The sequence below is a fragment of the Hemitrygon akajei genome, chromosome 5 (assembly GCF_048418815.1).
Source record: "Hemitrygon akajei chromosome 5, sHemAka1.3, whole genome shotgun sequence".
NCBI classification, from domain to species: Eukaryota; Metazoa; Chordata; class Chondrichthyes; order Myliobatiformes; family Dasyatidae; genus Hemitrygon; species Hemitrygon akajei.
In genome coordinates this window covers 182,995,660-183,019,655 of record NC_133128.1, presented here as the reverse complement: position 1 = coordinate 183,019,655, position 23,996 = coordinate 182,995,660, and the positions used below count along the sequence as shown (strand labels likewise).

General features: G+C 40.8%; 1 protein-coding gene across 1 annotated transcript in view; it reads left to right on the top strand.

Annotated features, from left to right (window-relative positions):
- The window catches only part of LOC140728538 (adenylate cyclase type 10-like), a 123,608-nt gene that overhangs the window by 43,467 nt on the left and 56,145 nt on the right, over window positions 1–23,996 (top strand). Inside the window, exons 15-19 of the mRNA XM_073047406.1 lie at window positions 3,332–3,418; window positions 4,841–5,121; window positions 9,479–9,693; window positions 13,455–13,604; window positions 18,242–18,547. Coding sequence (XP_072903507.1) covers window positions 3,332–3,418; window positions 4,841–5,121; window positions 9,479–9,693; window positions 13,455–13,604; window positions 18,242–18,547 — 1,039 coding nt within the window. The remainder of the gene's footprint in view (window positions 1–3,331; window positions 3,419–4,840; window positions 5,122–9,478; window positions 9,694–13,454; window positions 13,605–18,241; window positions 18,548–23,996) is intronic.

Sequence of the window (23,996 nt, the reverse complement as noted above, 5' to 3'; positions counted from 1 at the left end):
CAGCATTTCTTGTCTATCTTTATCTGCTGTGTGAAGACATTGACAAGCCTACTTTCCTTACCTGTCTAACATCTCCTTTATTGGCTGACAGCCACTTTTTAACTGATTCCACACCTGTGAGGAATTTTTATTTGCTTTGGCAAGTAACGCAACACAAAGTACAGGATGTTGATGCTATATTGAGGCAATCTGTCAGGTGAAGGTGCTTGTGCTGAGTTGTGAAGTAGTGCCTTCCAAAATTTTAATCCTCATCAAAATTTTAATTGATGAGGAAATATCGTGTCTAACTAAGAGTGATGTGCAAATTAAATAGTGTCTCTGTGCAGCAGCTGAATGTGTCCTTCTTAAATGATGTAGATTACAAGTTTGGAAAATGCTGCCAAGGAAGATGTGGAGAGCTGCCGTGGTAGTTTCCACACATACTCAATACTGTAGCCATGGCTTGTTCTTTCATCCATCTTGTAGAAAAGAGACAGAATATCATTAATTGTTTTGCAGCCCTCTTTGAAGAGCAGAGACTGATGTGTCAGGAGCAAATATCCAAAATAAAATGTAATCAGTGAATCCTGCATGGACCAGTTGAGTATCTTGGCTTTTCTTGGTGCCCACAAGAAAACAAATCTCAGGGTTGTATATGGTGACATATATGTACTTTGCTAATAAATTTACTTTGAACTTGGAATATTTTCATCCAGTATACATGTTACCTTCAGCTGTGCAGTACATATTACAATGGAAAGTGCTTCATCATGTTTCTTCCTACCATGAACATGTTGGTCCCACTTAGCAATGTTTATTTTGCATTTTGTCTAATATTTTCTAAAGTAGTCTTAAGTCTTTTCCTTTCTACATTAAAATCTACTCCTGTGTTCAATGTGCTCTAAAACTGTTTTAACTGTGTGTTAATACTTGGCCAATGAAAAATGAGAAATGTGCCAAATTGTTAGTTTAGCTGCTATACTGCTTTCTGCCAGTGAGTGTGAAAATACATGAGTTTGTTTAAAAAGTGCAAATGTTATAGAAAGTATTTTTTTAAAAACTGTGGTTTCTAACACTATTGCGACTATTCAATTCAAGTGTAAATCTTAGAGGGGATTAAACAAATAGGTGAGATCTCAATCCAGTGGAATAGCTTATTACTGAAGCTGCACTCTTCGGGGAAATAGGTCGGTCAGACTTACTTGATCTGGTGCCTTGTTAGTGTTATGCCATCATGAATGTAAAGCAAGCTTCTTTGGAAGTCAAGACAGATGTTATTGTGGTCCTGGGTGCCACAGTTGAAAGGGTATCATGGGAATCTACCATTCTAATTCCCAGAAACCATTAGGATTGCTGAGGGAATCTAACAAGTGAGCGTCAGTGGTTCCTTCAGGGAATTTTCTGAGTATTCCTATGAACACCATTGCCAGTCAACCAGGGCCTTAGTTGTATGTAAACTATCTTTATGGGGTATCATGGTAGTGTAGTAGTTAGCACAACACTATTACATATCGGGCTGTCGCAGTTTGGAATTCAATTCTGGCATCCTCTGTAAGAAAGTTTGTACGTTCTTCCCGTGTGTAAAGTGGGTTTCCTCTGGGTGATCTGGTTTTCTCCCACAGTCCAAAGACTTTACGGTTAGTGGGCTAATTGGTAAATTGTCCTGTGATTAGGCTAGGGGTTAAATCGCTGGTTGAGCAGATTGGTTCAGTGGGGCAGAAGGGCCTGTTCTGTGCTGTATCTCTAAATAATAAAAATAAATATAGTCCACATTCCTCTCCTATCAGACTCTTTCTTCTCCAGCCCTTGGCCTTCTGCACCCACCTGGTTTCACCCTTCACCTTCCAGCTAGCCTCCTTCCTCTTCCCCCCACCTTTTTATTCTGGCATCTTCCCCCTTCCTTCTCAGTCCCAATGAAGGGTCTCAACCCAAAATGTCAACTGTTTAATCATTTCTATCGATGCTGCCTGGCCTGTTGATTTCCTACAGCGTTTTATGTGTGTTGCTTTGGATTTCCAGCATCTGCAGACTTTCTTGTGTTAATAAATCATTTTGTTAGGCTACTAGTTCACATTCAGGTGGTGTGGTCTTGTACTAGGCTATCCCAGCTATCTAAGCCACGAGCTAATCAGGATCATCCTGCAAACCATCCAAATCTGACATTTATAATCAGCAGTGTTCCATCTCTTATATCTTGGTCACTTTGTAGATTTGCTTGCTGCTCGGCTCGTCACTGAACTGAGGCCGAGGCCGTGGGCCTGCTCTAGCTGCTCCAGGCTTCATGGCTGCAAGCTCCGTAGTGATGTTCTCCGCTGTGCGTTGAACTGAGGCTGGGCCTGCTCCAGCTGCTCTGAGCTTCATGCCTATGGACTCACTTACAATCCAACTGCTGTTTCTTTATTGTTTGCATGATTTCTGATTTTTTTTCTCTCTCTCTTTGTGCATTGGGTGTTTGTTGCTCTTTTTAATGATTTCTTATTGGGTTTCTTTCTTTGTGGCTGCCTGTAAGGAGGTGACTCTCAAAGTTGTATAATGTACACATACTTTGATAATAAATGGACTTTGAACAAAGGCACATGAAGTTTAATTTTGTCAGAATTGTTCCATAATTTGTCAGAGTCGAATTCATTATCACGGACATATGATATTGCATTTGTTTCATGAATACAGGCGATCCCTACATTACAGCAATTTTCTCATGGAATTGTGCTCATAGGAAATTCAGAAATCACTGCCAAACAATCACCTTTGATACATAATAAAAATCTTCACAAAATTTATGTGGAAAGCGAACTAAATAAAATATTTTTTTTTTCGACTCCAATAACACAATCACCACTCCCCGTAATGTGGGAGTCACACTTCCTTCCACCCAGGTACCACTTTCCAGTTGATTCAAGTTGTGCGGCACGTTGGGGCATGTGTTCGCATTCTCTGTGTTGTCTTTTGAGGCCCCTGAACTACTAACAATGCTGAACTGAACTGGATTAAACTGTACGAACATTCCTAGACTGTTTCAATGGTTTGATGTTTTATATTCTGTGTTTCTCGCTTGGTTTTTGCTGTTTGCGTGACTTGTTTTGTGCGTGAGGTGTTTGATGTCTGAACCAGTTCCATGGTGTTTCTGTGTTTTGCAGCTGTCTGCGGGAAGATGAATCTCAGGGTTGTATACTCCATGCGTACTTTGATAATATATCTTTGAATCTTTGAATTTAGCCAGACGGTCAAGGGAAAGAGGAAAAGATGTATGATGCTTCCCATAGTGCAGTGTCTATCCTGCATTCCATTTGGATATGAGTAATGGTATCAGGGCAGGGCTTGAATAGTACAATGTATTCATTTTGTTTTTCAGTTTCCAATTTCTGAAAGAGTCTCCCTCATGGACAGTAGGGCCAAGCACAGGGCATTTCGAAATTATGTGATTGCAGTGATCAAGCAGGTAATTGTATGATTAGCTTTCAAAAACCAATGCATTTCAGGCCACGTACCAAGTACACAGTAAATTCCTGAACTACTGAGTACTTTGGTTCCTGTCTGCTTAAGAATGTTTTTGATATAGTCATTGCTGCTGATATGCCATGGCTAGAATCAGGCCTTGATGGTTGCTTGAAGACATTAAATATTTTAAATGATGAATCAACACATTTAGAGGGAAATGCTTATATAAGATGTTACTCTAATTATAAAATTAAAGCAATATGTATATTTATATGGTGCAGGATTGGTCTATACTGAATGAGATGTGCCAAATGGTTGTCCTGTTTGTTCGTTCGTTATGTAGCATGTTGTATGACGTGGGTGATCTTGGTCTTTCCATGACCATGATTGTTCTTGGCAAATTTTTCAACGCAAGTGGTTTGCCATTGCCTTCTTGGCAGTGGTTTACAAGATGGGTGACATGAACCATTATCAATACTCTTCGGAGATTGTCCGCCTGGTATCAGTGGTCACATAACCAGGACTTGTGATATGCATCACCTGCTCCCGTGGCTTCACGTGACCCTGATCCGGTTGGGGGGGGGGGGGGGTCGCCAAGCAGGTGCTGCACCTTGTCCAGGGGGCGCCTTGCACAGCCTTTGATAGAGATGTATCTTCACCCCACCACAAATTTCTTTATGATGGTTTTTACACAGAGTTATTGATTATTAAACCAATTGATGTATTGTCAATAATTAAAAGTAAATGAAGTAGTTTAACCAGATGAGATTGCCAAAGGTTTTCTCTCTATTGTAGTCATAACTTCTAAATAATTGTTTCAAGGTGTGGACATTGGGATGAAAGTTGTGTTTATTACCTGACTGGTCATTCTGGAGTGGGTTGCCTTCTTGATATGAACGCACATTTATAGGATCGATTATATGCAGAATCTCAGGATATTGAAATAACGATAATTAAAGCCTAAAAGGAAGAGTTTATGTATAATACCTTTCCCAGTATATATACACAATAATTCTGTAGAAATAATATATAAAAATACTGCATAATCATTAAAATAAGTTTTAGAGATGCTCCAGTTCCAGTAGGTAAATACTTGAGCAAATTGAGTTTTACAAACTGGCAAAACCCTGGAGATAACTGAGAAAGAGAAAGATATATCAAAGAAATCAGATTATAATAGAGCATGCATGAGGCCTCTTTATTAATTATAATATGTAAGTATATAATATATATAAATTACTTATATAGAATATATTATATATACACACACACACACACACACACACACACACACACACACACACACACACACACACACACACGTATATAAATAAATTATTTGTAATCTTGTTTGCAAATATTTCAACTGGAGGTAATTTTCAAATGAATCACTGATCGCCTATTCCTGCTGTATTCTCTGTAGAATGTTACAAATGATACTGTGCTGCTGGTCATTGACCAAGTTCAATACATTGACACACCATCATGGGAGCTTATTTTGCAAATGCGTGCAAGTCTCCCTTTGTTCATGGTCATGGCACTGAGGCCATTCACAGTAGAGAAACCGCCATGCCAAGCTGCGATAATGGTAATGAGAAGCCAGAAGACTTCATATGTAAAGCTTTCAGGCTTGGATCCAACTATAATCCGTCCACTAGCTTGCCAAATCTTGGGGGTCGTTAGTATTCCACGAGAGCTGGAGATGTAAGTAAGGAATCTAACCGTGATATACTGTACAAGCTGAATTAATGAAAACATCTATGTGAAACTTTTTTAAAAATTAAAGGATCAGGCCTTGTTTTGCTATGCTAGTATCATATTTTGCTAATTATTGGTTCTAAAAAATGTTTGTTTCAATTGTTAATTGTTGACTGATTAGCTGCCCCAAAAATTTAAAAAGTGGTCAAATATTCTGTTCAGAAATTGATTTTGATGGTCCTTTACATTACGCAGTAAAGGACTCATTCAGAATGAAAAGTTGATAAGGAAATATGCTTCTGACTCTGTTGCCCTGTATTTAGTCTCCTTCAAGTCATAATACGTACATAGGTCATGCCGAATATCCTGGCAATTTCTGGTCACTGGCTCCCCGAGAAACTGATTTTTGGAAATGCAGTTCATGTAAAATAGGGACCAGTCACAGTTCATGAATCAAGATTTAATGGCGAGGTTGTATTCTGTACCTGTAATTTTAAAAGGTCATGGATTACTTGTGGATTAGTTGGAGAGTCAGGTGGAGTTAAGCTCATTTTCAATGACAAGGTAGATGACCGCATTTAGAAGTACTGAGTAGGGAAATGCTAAGACTATCTTCTCCTTGTTCTGATACTTACGTTAATTGTTTTCATGGTCCTCTGTCTGGAGAAGTGTTAAGAGCAGTGATAATTTGCCAGAGGAGAACGGGAAACGTTCTCCCAAGCATTTTACAGGAGCCACATCCCTCCCTCCAAATGTCCGGAAAATGATGCCTCTAGAAGTCAAGATTTTCAAAGAGCATCCATGCTTCTTGAAATGAATGGAAATTTTAATCAGATCTATTACTTTAAGATTTCCAGCCATTCCTGTTAATTTGAAGTCATTGTCACCCTGAACTGCCGTATTGATTATTTAGGAAGGTGGCTGCTAATAATTTTTTACACATCTCACTGTGCACACAGGAAATCACCGATCCTCTCTACCAGGAAGAGAGGATTTCATCTCGGTGAAGTAAAATTTCTTGGTTTCTTGAAAATTTACAGAGACAGAGATCAGACTTGAAGAATTGAGTGGTCTGCACAGGAACTGAGAGCCCTTCAGGAATCAGTAAGGGTATTACCTGCTGAATACATGGACGATATGTGGGCATCCACAGATGCTCCTTATGGTCGAGACCAATGCCACATTGAGTCATACAGTATAGAAACAAATCCGTGGTGGTATTTAAGTACCCGTCTCCGTGAATCCTGTTGTAAAGCATTCGCCAGTGGTTTTCTATGCTGTGGTAATCCAAGTTCTTATCAATATTAGCTAATTTCTAACTATTTTGAAAAATTTCATTAGCACCTCAAGCAGTGCATTGATGAATTCAATCCAGCCTGCCCCCATTTAATATTGCTCATTTTAGAATTTCAACTGTACCCTCCCTGAATTCTGCAGTTAAGATGTACTTCCCCTGAGAGGTATATGTTAAAGACCTCACCTATGTTATCGGGCTCCCCACACAGGTTGCCTCCTCGGTCCCCAAAGAGCTCTGTATTTGCCTTGGTTATCCTCTTGCCCCTAACAAGATCAACCAAAAAGCTCTTCAGTGGGTGTTCAGGACCACACACAACATCATTGGGACACAACTGCCAGATCTGGAAACCATCTACAGCTCGTGATGTCCATGGCGGGCTAGCAAAATTATGACGGACTCAGCCCTCCCCACTAATCACCTGGTCAATCTCCTACCATTTGGCAGGAGATACAGGAATATCTCTGCATGGACATCCAGACTGGAAAAACAGCTCTTTCCTCAGGGTTGTTGTGCAACTGAACAATGCCCCCACCCCCCACACACCCACCCATAGTCCATAGGTACTATGTGCAATCTCCAAGTACAATACATGAGCATAATTCTTGATTTTATTTAAATTTAATAACTTTATTTTATAACATGGACCTGCACAATACTTGTATGGGAAGCCACTGTTTCTTTCAATTTTAGAGTTTTTTTTCTCAATTCAGTTGTAACTTGGATGTCATTCTAAGTAACTCCGACTTTATTTTTAAAGTTAGTGATAGTGTTTTAGTTATTGAATTGCCAGTCTGCTACTTCACACTGAATGGAGTAGCACTGTAATTCATTGATCTCAGCAACAACAATGAAGCTCCAACTAACTTTAAAATTCTTTGGGATTCTTTTTTAATCGGAAGTGACATTTTGTACCCACACTGCACTGCTAATTTGTTGAAGCACCTCTACTTCTCAATACTCTTTTCCTGCATTTACTAATTTTAATCTTTATCCCTACCACATGCTTCCTGTTTTTCATTGTACTTCTCCCAAAATCTCACCCTGCCCTCAGTAATTTGGACATATTTTCCTTTCTTCATAATGAAAATAATTGGAGTATCGTTTTTTCACCAGTTTAGAATGACTTCCACTTGCTGCCTGTGAGGTGCTGCTCCCAGTCTATTTTTAACAGGATTTGTCTTTTAAGAGGAATTCTGCCTTTCCTCAATTCAGCACCTTGATTGCTGAGCCACCTCTATCCTTTACCATAACCATCTTGAAACTATAGACACTATTTCCAGAATGCTCTCCCATTGATATTACTCATACATGCCCAGCTGCATTCCTAAAGATTAGGCCCAAAGGTACTCCAGTGTAATGAAGGAATTGCCTATATACTTGCCTCAATGTTTGCCTACTTTTAGCTTCTATTCTTTAGAAATTCCATGTAGAGTCACCCTGGTCTTTACCTTCCAACCCGATTGAGGGATTGCTCCATCAAGCGCCTTTGTTCTTCCTTCCATAACAGCCAAGATCACTCAGTGGTCAGACAATTTAATTCCACTTCTCTACTCCCAGGATGAGATTAGACACGGTTTAAGAGGGAAAACACCTCATATTCTGTCTTGGTAGTCTTGAACCTGATGCCATCAACAATTTCTCTAATTTTCAGTAGCCGCTCCCCTTTGTTTCTTCTCCTCAACCCCCTCCCCCCCCCCAAAGCCGGTTTTGTTTCCCCTTCACCATTTCTCTTCAACTGCACCTTCCTCCTCCTTCCTTTTATTTCATAGTCCACTGTTTACTCATGTCAAATTCCATCTTGTTCAGATCTTTGTTTCTTCCACCTATCACCTCTCAGTTTCTCACATCATTCTATCTTCCCCCTCTCAATAGGATTCACTTAATTAACTCCCGCCACCTCATGCCTGCTTTCTTTCCAGTCCTGCTTGAAGGATCTTGGCCAGAGACATTGATTGTCCTTTTCCTTCCGTAGATGGCGCCTGACCTGTTGAGTTCCTCCAGCATTTTATGAGTCTCCACATTCAGTGGATCATCTTTCACAATTTCCACTTTCTGCAGCCAGATTCCACACCAGCTGCATATTCTTTTCCTTTCTCCCTTCAGCACCTTGAAGACATTGCTCCTTCTGTGACTGCCAGTTCCATTCTTCCACCATACTCTGCCTTGTGGTACTTTCCACGCAGCCAAAGGAGATTCAACAACAGTCCTTTCAGCTCTTCCTTTGAACTAGTCCCTATAAAGGGGTCAGAAATGGAAAGAGTAAGCAGCTTCAAACTTCTGGGTGTCAATATCACTGAGGCTCTATCCTGGGTCCAACGTATCGATGCAGCTACAAGGAAGGCTCGACTGCAGCTATTTCATTGGGAGTTGGAGATTTCGTATGTCACCAGAACCACTTGCAGATTTCTACAGACCTACCATGCTGCGTCACTGTCTGGTATGGGGGCGGTAGTCTACTACACAGGATTGATAAAAGCTGCAGAGACTTGTAAACTTAGTCAGCTCCATCCTGGGCAATAGACTCCGTAGTATCCAGGGACATTTTCAAGGAGCAATACCTCTAAAAGGTGGTGTCCATCATTAAGGATCCCCTTCACCCAGGTCATGCCTTGTTCTCATTGCTACCATCAGGTAGGAGGTACAGAAGCCTGAAGGCACACACTCAGCGATTCAGGAACAGCTTCTTCCCCTCTGCCATCAGATTTCTGAAAGAACATTGAACCCATGAACACTACATCACTACTTTTTATTATTATTTTTGAATTATTTAATTAACTATTTAATATTTATGCTTACCGTAATTCAGTTTTTTTTCTCTACGATTATAGGTATTGCATTGTCCTACTGACATATGCTGGTGATATTAATCCTGAATCTGATTCTGAAGAAAAATAATAGCGGAAGATTTAAGGACTTGTGATGTGCTCCATGTCCTATGGAATTTTAGAAGGACAGATAAGACACAATAATGTCACAGATAATGAACGGTGCTGAAGCTGTTGTATTCAGATTTGATGTATCAATAATAAGAAAAATCCATTGTCTCTCTTTATTTTCTGGTGACAGATTGCTGATGGAACGTAGCTACGGTGTGCCATACTACTGCGAAGAAATACTCAGAAGTCTCTATAACAGTGATCTGATAATTTTGGAACCATTAGAAGAGGAGGAGGAAGATGAGAGTGATACAGTACTTACTTACACCAGGAAAAAAATTATTCTAACACGTGATTCATCCATCTTTCAGTCATTTGAATCAAGTCCAAGAAAGGGAAAAAAAAGTAAATTCTGATGATAGAGAGATTAGAGTAATAGTACATTACAGTGCACATTGAAGCCAGCTGGGGCATTATTCCACAGCTGAGTATTCGATGAAAGGTCTCAGGCTGAGATGTCTTTTCCATAGATGCTGTCTGACCTGAGTTCCTCCAGCATTTCGTGTGTGTCACTTTGGATTTCTAGCACCTGCAGGTTTCCTCGTGTTTGTATTTGAAGTTGCCCAGTTCATTAATGCAGAATAAAATCTTTTGAAGAGAAGTGGTGCAGTGGAAGTATAACTTCTGCTTAATGCCGATTATTGGATTTGCATGAAATTTTGGGAATCTATTATGCAGATTGTGAACTTATTCGTTGGTCCTCTACCACATTTTCAGGAACTCCTGTTGGAGATTGAAATGCCTTTAGATGAAAGAATTTTAGGCTCCGGCAGTGATTTTCAGATAAGTTGGACAATGGCTAGAGGGGAAGGTAACTCACACCAGGCAACAGCCAGCAGGGCTATTGTGGTCTTCCCAGCTCCATTTTAAATATTAAAGTATATGTTTTTAACCTACCTTTTTGGTAATGTCTCCTGGCCACATTGCAGTCAGAAAATCCAGATAGAGCATGGCCAAATTCTGCTGACTTTGACACAGGCTATTTCAAGGAAAGGACTTTTAAACAGAGGGTATGGCAGAGAACATAGAAGCTGGGTGTGAAAGGAGAAGGAAGGATTGGAGGGGGTGAGCACGTAAAGTGCTGGAGGAGCTCAGCAGGTCAAGCAGCTTCAATAGAGGGAAATGAACTGTTGTTCTGAGATGAGACTCTTCATCAGGACTGGAAAGGATGGGGTTAGCAGTGGGGTGGGCAGAGGAAGAGGCACTGGAAGGGGTTGCTTGATGAATTATTACAAAGGGAAAGGTAGATAACTTGGATGTTCCAGGCAAATTGGCCTCAGTACTGTCATTGGGCTTGCATATGTACTAGAATTTTATATGTGATACTATCTGAAAGCTCTGAGCATGCCCATGTGCATATCTGAACCGGAAGGTTTGAGTACCATTGCCTTTAATGTTGAAATAAGTGTAAATCATTATTGCCCTTGGTGTTAAAATGGAAATAAGCTTCTCCACTTTGTGCTGTCACAATTTGATGCATTATGTGATTATTATAACTATTGTCAAAATGATGAAGCAAGGAGGTCTGAAAACTGACTAAATGGCAAATTAATACAGCAAAACCTTGATTAACTTGAGATTGTAAGGAAATCAGGGCAGGACAGTGGAAGTTCAGCCATGATTTTATTGTATGAATAGAGAATCTTTAAGGAGTAAAAATGTCTTTTCCTGTTCCACATTCATAATGTTCTTTTGTATGTCGGCTGTCAAATTTCTAAACGCTGCATGTCATGTAAACTGATAATGACAAGGTATACAGATTTATTTTTCTAAACTGTTAAATAGTGATTTTATAAAGCTTTTATTGATTTATAAAGATGAAATATCAGGCTTTCCGTTTTCTTAGATATCTTGCCAATTACTTTGTAGAAGCAGATTCTAAATTGACATTGTGTTTAGCACATAGTTTTGACATTAATTCCTGAAGGCCATAATTTGAATTTGCTTAATGGTGCTAACGAACTCACTTGCAGGTTTGACACACAGGTGCTGATTATCATCAATTCTCTTGAAAGAGAAAAAAAAAGACTTGCACATAACTTTGTATCTTGTGATGCCTCGAGTTGACCTGAAGTGTTTATCGCCCGTAAATTAAACTTTGTCACTTTCATCAACTTTGCCTCTAAGTCCACTAGCCTTTAAATTTACATGGGTCATCTCTGACACTTCACTCCCTTTTCTCAATTTCTCGGTCTCCATCTCCAGAGACAAACTGTCGAGCGACATCTTGTATAAACCTACCAATTCCCACGGTTCTCTTAACTATACCTCTTCACATCTTGTCTCCTATTCCCTTTTCTCAGTTCCTTCATCTCCACCTCATCTCTTCCCAAGATGCAGCTTTCCTTTGCAGGACCCCAGAGATGCCCTTCTTCCTCGAAGAATGGTGTTTCCCTTCCTCCACCATTGATGCTGCCCTCGCCCATGTCTCCTCTATTACCTGAATCTCTGCACTCACCCCATCATCCTGTCGCTTCAAAAGAGTTCATCTTGTCCTTACCTACCACCCCATGAGCCTCCATATTCAACACATCATTCTCCACAGCTTCCGCCATATTGAAAGGGATTCTACCACCAAACATATCTTTACCCACCCCCCTCTCTCTGATTTTCACAGGGATCACTCCCTTGAGAGTTCCCTTGTCCATTTGTCACTCCCCACCCAATCTCTCTCCCGGCACTTAGCCCTGCATGTGGCCATTCACCTGCACCTGCCCATTCACTTCCTTCCTCGCCCCCATTCAGGGCCCCAAGTAGTCCTTCCACATGAGGCAACACTTCACCTGCTGAGTCCATCAATGGTGTCTGGCGCTCCCAATGCAGTCTCCTCTACATTGGTGAGACCTGTCATAAATTGGGAGACTGCTTCGGTGAGCATTCCATCCACCTTAAGTTGAACTTCCTGATGGCTTAACCTTTTCATTCTGATTCTCATTCCTGTTCTGACATTTTGGCCCATGGCCTCCTCTTGTTTCCAGATAAGGCCACCCTCGGGATGGAGGAAGAACACCTTGTATTCCATCCGGGTAGCCTCTGACCTAATGGCATGAATATAAAAATTCCTCCCCCTCCATACTATTATTTCCCTCTGTGGCCTCTTATCTCTCTCACTTGCCTATCACATTACTCCTCTTTCCCTTTCTCCTTTGGTCCACTGTCCTTTCCCATCAGATTCCTTCCTCTCTATCCCTTTACTTTTCCTACCTGCCTGGCTTAACCTGTCAACTTCCAGCTGTCTTCGTTCCCCCCCTCAACCTTTTTATTCTGTTCTCTTACCCTTTCCTTTTTAGTTCTGAAGAAGGGCCTCGGCCAAAAGCGTCGGCTGTTTATTCATTTCCATAGATGCAGCCTGATCTGCTGAGTTCCTCCAGCACCTTGTGTGTGTGTAGCTTTGGATTTCCAGCATCTACAGAAGTTCTTGTGTTTAAGGTTTAATTGGTCCATGCGATAAGATACAGGCAGACTGTTTATGCACTGCAAGCAGAAGTCAGATATTGCTGGATGTCAGTTCACCTGGAGATCATTTACATCTCTTTGAAAGGACAGATCGGGTTGAAAGAATACAGTCTTTATAGCACAATCTATCTTTGGAATTACATTGGAGTGTTAGCCTAGTCAGGGATTCCCAATCTTTTTTATGCCATAAACCAATGCCTTTAAGGAAGGTGTTTGTGGGCACCAGGTTGGGAATGCCTGGTAGATTCTTGTGCTTTGGCCATTTCAAAGGCCATAGTACAGCCTATTGAACCACAGATGACACAAAAACAGTTGTGCTTTAACTCTACTGACCCTATTCATTAAGGAAGGAACTGTGGCTGGTGTGTATTCTGGGATATTTCAGGGTTGTAGATGCAGCATAGAGGTCCTGGCGGAGGAAGTGACTGAAAAAGTAATTTGGAGATAATGTTATTACAATAATTACAGCACAGGATGGGCAAACTAAAAGACTCTATTGCTCACATAAAGAGGTGAGTTCTTGGATTCCTGAAGTGTTTTAAGGACCGCTCGCAGTGAAGCGATTTGGAATCAAAGTCCAGGGGATTGAATTAATTTCTGTTTGATTAAACATTTAATTCATTTTCTGGGAATAATTTCTCTATTTAAAGGCAAATTGAAGACAAGTGGAATGGAGATACAAAAATGTCAAAAAGTGACAACACTGGAACACAATGCAAAATCTGACCATCAGCAGTTTATATGCACGCTTGGAGAAATGGTAAACCTACAGGAAATTACCATTCCACTGACACTTAAAGGTTTGTCTAAGATTAGTAGCTAGAAATAAAACAAGTGTTCTTATGGGTACAGATATAAAGAAAATGAACCTGTCTTGCTTTTTGATTGCTAAGTGAAACAAAAAGTAATCCATTCCAGTATTATGAAGCAGAATTATATTCCTATTTGCTGAAGTGCATAAAAATTTATTAGCCTCAGCCCAGATCACCAGGAGGCTTGCTTGCCACGGCATCTGACTGGCAACTGAAAGTCTATCTTGGCTAGCAAAGTTCTCTGACTTCATCGCATCATCGTCACTGAGGCCTGGAGTCACTTTGTCAGCAACCTCAGAGTAGATGGACATTGTAGAAATGACCGTTTCTTGGGAAGACCTGATTAAGGAAGTATTTGAGTGTAAGAAAGCCAGATACCAGGAGCAGTGTCAGAGACAGGAGTGGACGGCATGATAGGAGCCTTAGAGAGGAGAAGTGTAGACATTTTGCTGGCTGGTCGTTCTGCAGAACCTACTCTCTCCTTGGCATTACGGGGGCCATTGAGATGGCTCTGGCCCAATGGCCCAATACTACTTGGACACAAGCCTGTGCCTCATCAACTCTGGCTGGGTCACTTGAGCGAGGGTGTCTGAGAATATTTCTATTCTCACTGAGCACTCCAATTTGGTGATACAAATTTTCAGTCTTGAATCAGTTAAATGTTGTTGTCTTCTTGGAGATCCACTTCCTTCATTTCTCAGAGAAGGTAATAGAAAACTAGATACTTCTGAAGTGCAAGCCTTCCTCAAGGACATGATTGATCTTAGAGTGGCAAATTATCCTCTCTTTGAGGATTTTGTTTCCATGCTTAAAAGATCAAAGTTCAAAGTAAAATTTATTACCAGAGTATGTCTCCACATCCACCCCTGAGATTCCTTTTCTGTGGGCATACTTAGCAAATCTATAGAACAGTAACTGTAAACAGGATCAATAGACAACAAACTGTGCAAATGCAGATATAAATAAATAGTAATAAGTAACAAGCATGAAGTAACAAAATAAGAGTCCTTAAATGAGTGTAGTTTATCCCCTTTTGTTCTAGAGCCTGATGGTTGAGGGGTAGTAATTGTTCTTGAACCTGGTGATGCGAGTCCTGGGGCACCTGTACCTTCGACCTGATGGCAGCAGTGAGAAACGAACATGGCCTAGGGTGGGGGGGGGGGGCGCGGGGTGGGGTGATGGATGCTGCTTTTCTACAGCAGCGTTTCATGTAGATGTAAATGGTTGGGAGGGTTTTATCCATGATACACTAAGCTAGATCCACTACCTTTTGAGGGATTTTCCACTGAAAGGCATTGGAATTCCCATACCAGGTCATAGTGCAGCCAGTCAGCCCCCATCATCATCACACATCTATAGAAGTTTGCCAAAGTTTTTGATGACATGCCAAATCTCCACAGAGTACTGAGGAAATAGAGGTATTTATATGATGGCTTAAAAGTCTCACAGTTGAGCTTACACACTTTAATTTGTGTGACTCAGTGAAAAGTGTAACATTCCTAGGCTGGCGTATCTAGACAGCTAGGTTTCAGTATCCACGGTCAACTCTGACCAATGGAGACCCTCACCTAGTGATAAGCACGCTTCTTCCTCCAATTTTATACCCCCATCATCATCGTCGTCGTCATCATCCTAATGTGCCATGTCATATGACATGGGCAAGCATGGTCTTTTCATAACCATGATTGTTCTTGGCAAATTTTTATACAGAAGTGGTTTGCCATTGTCATCTTCTGGATAGAGTCTTTACAAGATGGGTGGCCCCAGCCATTCTCAATACTTTTCAGAGATTATTTGCCTGGTATCAGTGGTGGCATAACCAGCTCATAGGACCATCCACCGTGCTCCCATAGCTTCATGTGACCTTGATTGGGGGCTAAGCAGATGTTATACCTTTCCCAAGAGTAACCTGCAGGCTAGTGGAGCGAAGAAGCCTTTATTACAACTTTTAACATGCTGATTATTAAAGCCTTTGCTTACATCTTTATGCAAAAGTCATTACCTCACAGAAAACAATCCTGTTTCTAATTTGAGTGCACATTTTAGTCTAAAATATGTAATTGAAATATAATATATATGATCTGAGCATGTGCTGCCAAAGAGGGAGGATGTTTCCTGGTATGAACTTGTCACCAAAATGTCTTTTGTGTCAATTTTCAATTTTTACTGCAACTAGATTGGTTATGGGATTAAATTTGGAGCAATTTTAGGCTGTTTGTAGGATTCTTAATATTTTAATATTCTCCCCTTCAGTTTCTTCAAAGTTCAAAGTAAATTTTATTTTCAAAGTACATTTGTGGTGCCTTTAAAAAGTTGGAAGATTTCGTGTTTTGTTATTTTACATTAAGTCACGGGATTTAATTTGGCTTTTGTTTTGACACTGATCAACAGAAAAGACTCTTTCATGTCAAAGTAAAAACAAATTTCTACAAATTGGTCTAAATTTCATTACAATTATTAAACACAAAATAATTGATTGCATAATTACTCACCCCCTTCAAGTCAGTATCTAGCAGATGCACCTTTGGCGGGAAATACAGCTTGGAGTCTATGTGGATCGGTCTCTAACAGCTTTGCACATCTGGACACTGCAATTTTTCCCCATTCTACTTTACAAAACTGCTCAAGCACTGTCAGATTGCATGGGGATTGTGAGTGAACAGCCCTTTTCAAGTCCAGCCACGAATTTCCAAATGGATTGAGGTCTGGACTCTGACTTGGCCACTCTAGGACATTAACTCTGTTGTTTTTAAGCCATTCCTGTTTTTATATTTGGGATCATTGTCTTAGTGGAAAACAAATCTTCTCCCATGTCACAGTCCTTTTGCAGCCACCACCATGCTTCACGGTGGGGTCGGTATGTTTTTGATCATGTGCAGTGTTTGGCTTATGCCAAGCATAGCTTTTGGTCTGATGGCCAAAAAGCTCAACTTTGATTTTGTGAGACTATGGAACCTTCATCCATCTGAGTTCAGAGTCTCTCATATGCCTTCTGGCAAACTCTAGCCAAGATTTCACGTGAATCATTTCTGCTTTTTTTAACAGTAGCTTTCTTTTTGCTACCATCCCATAGAGCTGCGACTGGTGAAGCATCTGGGCAACAGTCTCTCCCATCTCAGTCACCAAAGTTTGTAACTCCTCCAGAGTTGTCATAGGTCTCTTGGTGGCCTCCCTCACTAGTCCCCTTCAGTTTTTGAGGATTGCCTGCTCTAGGAAGATTTACAACTGTGTCATATTCTTTCCACTTCTTGGTGATTGACTTAAACTGTTCTCCAAGGAATATTCAGTGACTTGGAATTTTTCTTGTATCCATCTCCTGACTTGTGCTTTTCAATAACTTTTTTTGCGGAGTTGCTTGGGTGTTCTTTTGTCTTCGTGATGTAGTTTTTGCCAGGATACTGACTCACCAGCAGTTGGACCTTACAGATACAGGTGTACTTTCACTACAATCGACTGAAACTCTTTGACTGCACACAGGTTTCAATATAGCTAGTACACCATAACTAATTATGTTACCTATAAAAACAATTGGCTTCACCAGTGATGATTTGGTGCATTGTATTAAAGGGGGTGCGTACTTATGCGATCAATTATTTTGTATTTTAAATTTGTAATTAATTCTAGCACGTTGTAGAGGTCTGTATTCACTTTGACATGAAAGAGTATTTTTCTGCTGATCGGTGTCAAAAAGAAGCCAAATTAAATCTGCTGTGATTCCACTTTCTAAAACAATAAAACATGAAAACTTCCGGATGGGGGTGGGGGAGAATACTTTTTATAGGCACTGTATGTCATCACATACAATCCTGAAATTTGTTTTCCTGTGAGTATGCTCAAAAAATCTATAAAACAATAATTATAACAGGATCGATGAGAGATCAACCAGTAATCAACTGGGGTTCTGCAGTACCCCAGGGTTCTGTGTGAGATAGTGATTTAAAAAAAACATTGTTTTTTTGAACTTTGAGCAACTAATGCTTGCAGTGGTGGGCAGTGACCAAGCAGTCCCATTAGCAATCTCATTAGAGGTCTCTCTGACCAGTATGGCAGTGAGCAGTAGGACTGCTGTTATTTGATTGAATCCTCTCCCTCACGAATTACTTCCCCTTGCACGATGCCAATTGACTTATGGGAGTGAACAAACTCTACCAGTGTAGTAGAGAATTGGATACAAATTGTCATTCCAAAGACAGTCCAAATAGGTGCAAGATGAAAAAGGAGGATTCTAGGCCGAGGCCTGTGAACAATTCTGAAAAGGTTATGAAGAAGAATCACAATCTTGTGAGTCATTTCACTGCATTACTGCAACAACAGACAGAAAAATGTCTACAATGAAGGCTACTTATCAAGGGGTTTCACATGGACTGGTGATCCAAGTTGTCCTATTCCTTTGTGCCTAGTCTGTGGCAAACAACTTACAGATGCAGCAATAGCTCCGACAAAACTGAAAAGCCACTTAACTACAAATCACAGCCAAAAGTGCTGACTAGAAAGAGCATAGCCTGGGTGGTGAGCATCTTTGATGATGTTGTTGCTTTCCTAGACAGCCACTATGCCATGGAGCCATTATGTTACATATAATGCATAATATCATAAAATTAAATGGGTTTTTCTTTTTGTTACAGGAATTGCATTAGCTCAACTTGACAGAATGAACACAACAGAACAGGTGATTGTTAAGTGTGCGTCTATCATTGGACACACTTTCACCACTAAAATGCTTCGGTACATTTTACCTGGAGGTGCTGAGCAAAAATTGAATCAATCACTTATATCGTTGGTGAAATCACGTACGTTAGAATGTGCATCAAGGATCAACAGTAGCTTTGGTGCACCAATCGAAAAAAATGAGGAAACCCATCTCGTCCAGTGTTTTTGTAACCACACAAAAGATTCCAAGGAGCAGCTACAGGAAGAGGATGATGAAATAGGTAAAGTTTTGGAGAATTACATGTACAATGTACTGTGTATGTTAATCAAAATGGCTTCTTTGGTTTGCTAGAGTAGGAATGCTTTTATGTTTGATAAGTGTTTTCTCTCGCAGTTGTTTAGCTTTGGACTTGCTGATATGGGGATTGTATTAATTTTTTAACCAATGGGGAATGTTATTTTGTCTTGTGAGTCTGGGAGCTTGGGGGTTTCGCAGTCTTTTCAGGGGAGGCGGGAAGGAGACGCCGAGGAAGGTGGGCGTGCGCTGCACTGCTCGGTCGATCACCGGGGTGGTCCCAGGTGTGAGGACGTGGAGGTCGGAGGAGAGTGACGAGGGATCGAATGGTTCGATGGTTGAGCTCCAATGATGTACACTAAATTGACTGAACTTTGATAAGTTGGCGCCTTTTACTTTATTTTCTTTTCCTTCATATATATTGTATTGCATAGTACTCTTTTAGTTTTAGTAAAATCTTTAAAGTGTATTCCATAACGGTATTTGGTGTGAGTTTGATATTGTGTGTGTACGTGCGGCATAAACTTGATTCTCACAACACCTGCGTGTACGGGAGGTGGGGTTGGTGAGTGGCTGGATCTCCTTTTCCCCTAGACATATACCAGCCTGTTGGGTAAGTGTTACATATAGTTGCCAATTTCTGTTTAGAGCATGCTTTATGAGAATAGGTTGAGTGAACTTGGCATTTTTTCCTTGGAGTGACAGAGGATGAGAGATGACCTGATAGAGGTGTATAAGATGATGAGGGGCATTGATTGTGTGGATAGTCAGAGGCTTTTTCCCAGGGCTGAAATGGCTAACATGAGGGGGCATAGTTTTAAGGTGCTTGGAAGTAGGTACAGGGGGGATGTCAGAGCTCAGTAGTAGGTGGAATGCACTGCCAGTGATGATGGTAGAGACAGATACAATAGGGTCTATTAAGAGACTCTTAGATGGGTACATGGAGCTTAGAAAAATAGAGGGCTATGCGGTAGGGTAACTCTAGGCAACTTCTGGAGTAGGTTACATGATCGGCACAACATTGTGGGCCGAAGGGCCTGTAACATGCTGTAGATTTCTGTGTTCTATTTGTAAAGCTCTTATCTGGTGTCCAGAATGAACCTTCTGACTTTCATTTTATCGGGATGCAGTGAGGAATAGGCCCTTTGAGTCACTCTACCCAGCAATCCCCTAGCCTAATCATGTGATAATTTACTTCTTGTAATTTATTTTTTTATTGAAGTTCATCAAACAAACATTTCCATAAGATGTATTTCAGACATTGTACATATACATCATATAATCATATATATCACAAAATCTCCACAAAGTATTTATTTGGGGTATACACTTATAGAAAAGAGTGGAAAGAAAAAACAAGCAAAAGGAAAGAACTATGTACAAGTAGGGAGTGATCTTATTTTTTTTTACAACAGATTCATTGATTTGTGAGAATAAAATCAGGCCTATGAGGTGTTATGTAGTTAAACCATTTTTCCCAGTATGAATCAAATTGTTCTAGATTATGATTAACAGATGCTGTTATCTTCTCCATTTTGTAAATGTCCATTGTAATTTCCATCCATGCATTTAAAGTTGGGCTCTCCTGTGATAACCATTTCCTAGTAAGAGTCTTTTTACCAGCCACCAACAGTATATTCATTAAATATTTATCTCTTTTCAGCCATTCTTGAGGTATATATCCAAAATATATGGTCTTACTCTCCTAAAGATGTCTTGTAGGGCATTGTGTATCCCCCTCCAATAGTTTTTGATAACAGGGCAGTCCCAAAAAATATGATAATGATTTGCATTTTGATTTCCACAATTTCTCCAGCATTTTTAAAGTTGGCCAAACCTTATGGCTCTTCTGAAGGGGGTGAGGACTATCTTTGGGAAACTCCCGGTCTCTTCCTGATATGTTTCTCTCGGCCTCCTCCCGTCTCCTGCCTTCTCGATTCTCGCACTATTTCCTAAGCCGAGTGAGACAATTCCTAAGCCAGGCTTTCTTTCGTTTTGGTCATGCTGACGGGCAACCCTCTGGCCTTCATGTCTGTAGTCGCCTCTTCCACTGTCTGGTACAACTGCGTTCTGTTGTCATAAAACACTTGAAGTTTAGCAGGGTATGGAGTTTGAAATCTTAATCTTATTTTGCTTTCGTACTCGCTTTACTTCAGAGTATTCTTTGCGTTTCTGGAGGACCGTGGGGGGGGGGGGGGGTAATCTTGGTCGAAATATATTAATTTATCCTCTAAAAACACTCTCTTCTTACCCCAGGCCCTTTGTAGAATCTCCGCCTTGGTGCTGTACCAAAGGAATTTAATTATAGTTGAGTGTGGCTTTCTATCTCTGGTAGGTTTCAGCACAAGCGCGCGGTGCGCTCTTTCAACTTCCAGCTCCATAGCCGGGGGAAGATCCAGCGTGTCCCGCAGTAACTTTCCAACAAACTCTGTCATAGATGGGCCCTCCACTCCTTCAAGAACGTTGTAGATTCTGATATTTTTCTGCCGTGATCTTCCCTCCAGATCAAGCAGTTTACCTTCTTGGTGATGTATGATTTTTATTGTCTTGCTCAGTATCCGTTCCACGTTTTGAATGTGATCTTCCACCTTCTCAATGCGAGTCTCTGCCACTGCTATTTTTTGATTAACGTTGGCGAGCTCTGCCTTAATATCACGGAGCTGCTGCTTTATATCTTTCTGGACCTCCATTATTTCTTTCAGGATTTCGAAGACATTCACCGCTTCGACTGAACGAGGCCCAGCGGCCGCCTCGCTAGCACGCGGTCGGGTCAGAGAGCCACCCGCTGCGCTCCTCTCGGCCGCAGGCTCCGCAATGTCGCTTTTTTTATTTCCATTTCTTCCCCCCATTCTTGCCCCTCTTTTCAGTTCAAATATTTTTCAAAAAATATTATATTTGACAGGTTAATGGGGCTTAATACGCGTTTTTCCGGAGGAGCTAGTGACTTAAGCTGCCATTCTCAATGATGACGTCACTGGAAAAACCCTCATGTGATCATTTACAATGACCAACTAGCCTATCGACTAGTATGTCTTTGGACTTTAGGAGGAAACCCACACGGTCACGGGGAAAACGCACAAACTCCTTACACCCAGCGGCAGGAATTGAACCCTGATCGTCTGTACTGTAAAATGTTGTGCTAACCACTACAGTTACTGTGCCATCCAGCTTTTAAGGCTGCATATGTTAGCCAAACCCTGATATATGATGGAATTGCTTTTCTTGAACAGTAAAATAAACCATCACATTCTTTAATGCCCAGAGGTAAAGTAATCTAAGGGATCACTTGGCAATATTTGATCTGGCATTTAAAAGTTTGGCATCAGGATATTATTTTAAACATTGTAATTGGAGCTTTATAATAGAGAATAGAAGAACCATTGCCTTAAAATTGTCGACATGTACATCCTCACTTCTAATTTCATGGTGGAAGCAAGGTCATTTTCTTGTGGGCATACTCAATAAATCCAGTAACCATAATAGAATCCATGAAAGACTGCACGGGCAGACAACCAGTGTGCAAAAGGCAACAAACAGAAAGAGAGAAAGGAAATAATAATAATTTAATAAAAAAGCAATAAATATCAAGAACCTGAGATGAAGAGTCCTTGAAGTGAGTGTGTAGGTTGTAGAAACTGATGGGGGCAAGTGAAGCTGGTTGAAGTTATCCCCTCTGGTTCAGGAGCCCTGATGGTTGAGGGTTAGTAACTGTTCCTGACCTGATGGTGTGAGCTCTGATGCTTCTCTACCGTTATCCAGATGGCAGTGGCAGAAAGAAAATATGGCCTGGATGGTGAGCGTCCCTGATGATGGATGCTGCTTTCTTGCGACAACACTCTGTGCAGATGTGCTCAATGGTGGGTGGTCTTTGCTTGTGATGGACTGGGCCATATCCACAATTTGTAGGATTTTCTGTCTAAAGGCATTGGTGTTTCCATACCAGGCCATGATGCAACCAGTCAATATACTCTCCCCCACACATCTCTGGAAGTTAGGCAAAGTTTTAGATGTCCTGCCAAATCTTAGCAAACTTCTAAGGAAGTTGAGGCGCTGCTATGCTGTCATCATAATCGCACTTGCGTGCTGGGCCCAGGACAGGTCCTATGAAATGATAACACTGAGGAATTTAAAGTCACTGACCCTCTCCACCTCTGATCCCCTGATGTGGACTGACTCACAGACCTTCAATTTGGGTGTTCTATTACCGAATTCAAAGAAGGTTTGCTGCTGATGTACAGTAAGTGAAATGGTATGCCACTCGACATTAGATTGGATAGTTTTCCTGTTATTGTGATGCTGGATATTGACGTGTGGCTTTCCCCTGCACTGACACTCAGGGTGCTGCTATTTGAGCAGCTCTTTCTTCTATTATATTTTTATTTCCTTTTTATTCAGGAAGCTCTTTGATTTAGTATAAGGAATTGTTATACTGTGTTCTGTGCAGATAAAATGTAATTTCTCATTTCCTAACTCTTTTTTAAATAAAATGTAAGGCTGGAAGGAAGCTATTCGGACAATCAAGTCGCTGCCAATTCTCAGCGTTCTTTTTTGACTCTTCCACCCACTGAAATGACTGTAATCCATTTTTTCTCAGATACTCACCAACTCTCCCCCAGTTCTCCTGCCACTCATCAACATTTGGGGTAATTTATAGCAATTATAATTTTAGTTAATTAACTTCAAACAGCCAAATTGTATGATCATCAGGAGAATATGCAAACGCCACAGCTGACATCCCAGGTCGGGATTTAACCCAGGTTGCTGGCTGTGTGAAGCAGCAGGGCAACCAATTCCATACAGTACTGTGCAAAATCTCAAGCACACAGAAACATAAAAAACCTACAGCACAATACAGGCCCTTCGGCCCACAAAGTTGTGCTGAACATGTCCCTACCTTAGAAATTGCTGGGCTTACCTGTAGCCCTCTATTTTACTAAGCTCCGTGTACCTATCTAAAAGTCTTTTAAAAGACCCTATCATGTAAAAAAATATGTAAAGTGAAGTTGCTTTCAAAAGTAATGAAAAGTTTCCAAATATCTAAAGGTTTGCTATAAAGAGCAGAAAACAGTAAGCAAAAAAAAACTAAATCCAATCAATATTTCGTGTGACCATCCTTTGCCTTTAAAACTGCATCATTTCTCTTAGGTACACTGTTGTGGAGTTTTATCAGAAAGTGAACTGGTAGGTTATTTCAAGGATCTTGGCAAACTTGCCGCAGTTCTTCTGCAGACTTTGGCTGTCTCGCTTCTGTGTCTCCGGGTAATCCAGACAGCCTCAATGATGTTGCGATCAGGGCTCTGTGGAGGCCATACATCCGAAACTATATGAAAATTCTTGGGTGTTTAAGACTTTTACTGTGTGTGTGTGTGTGTGTGTGTGTGTGTGTGTGTGTGTGTGTGTGTGTGTGTGTGTGTGTGTGTGTGTGTGTGTGTGTG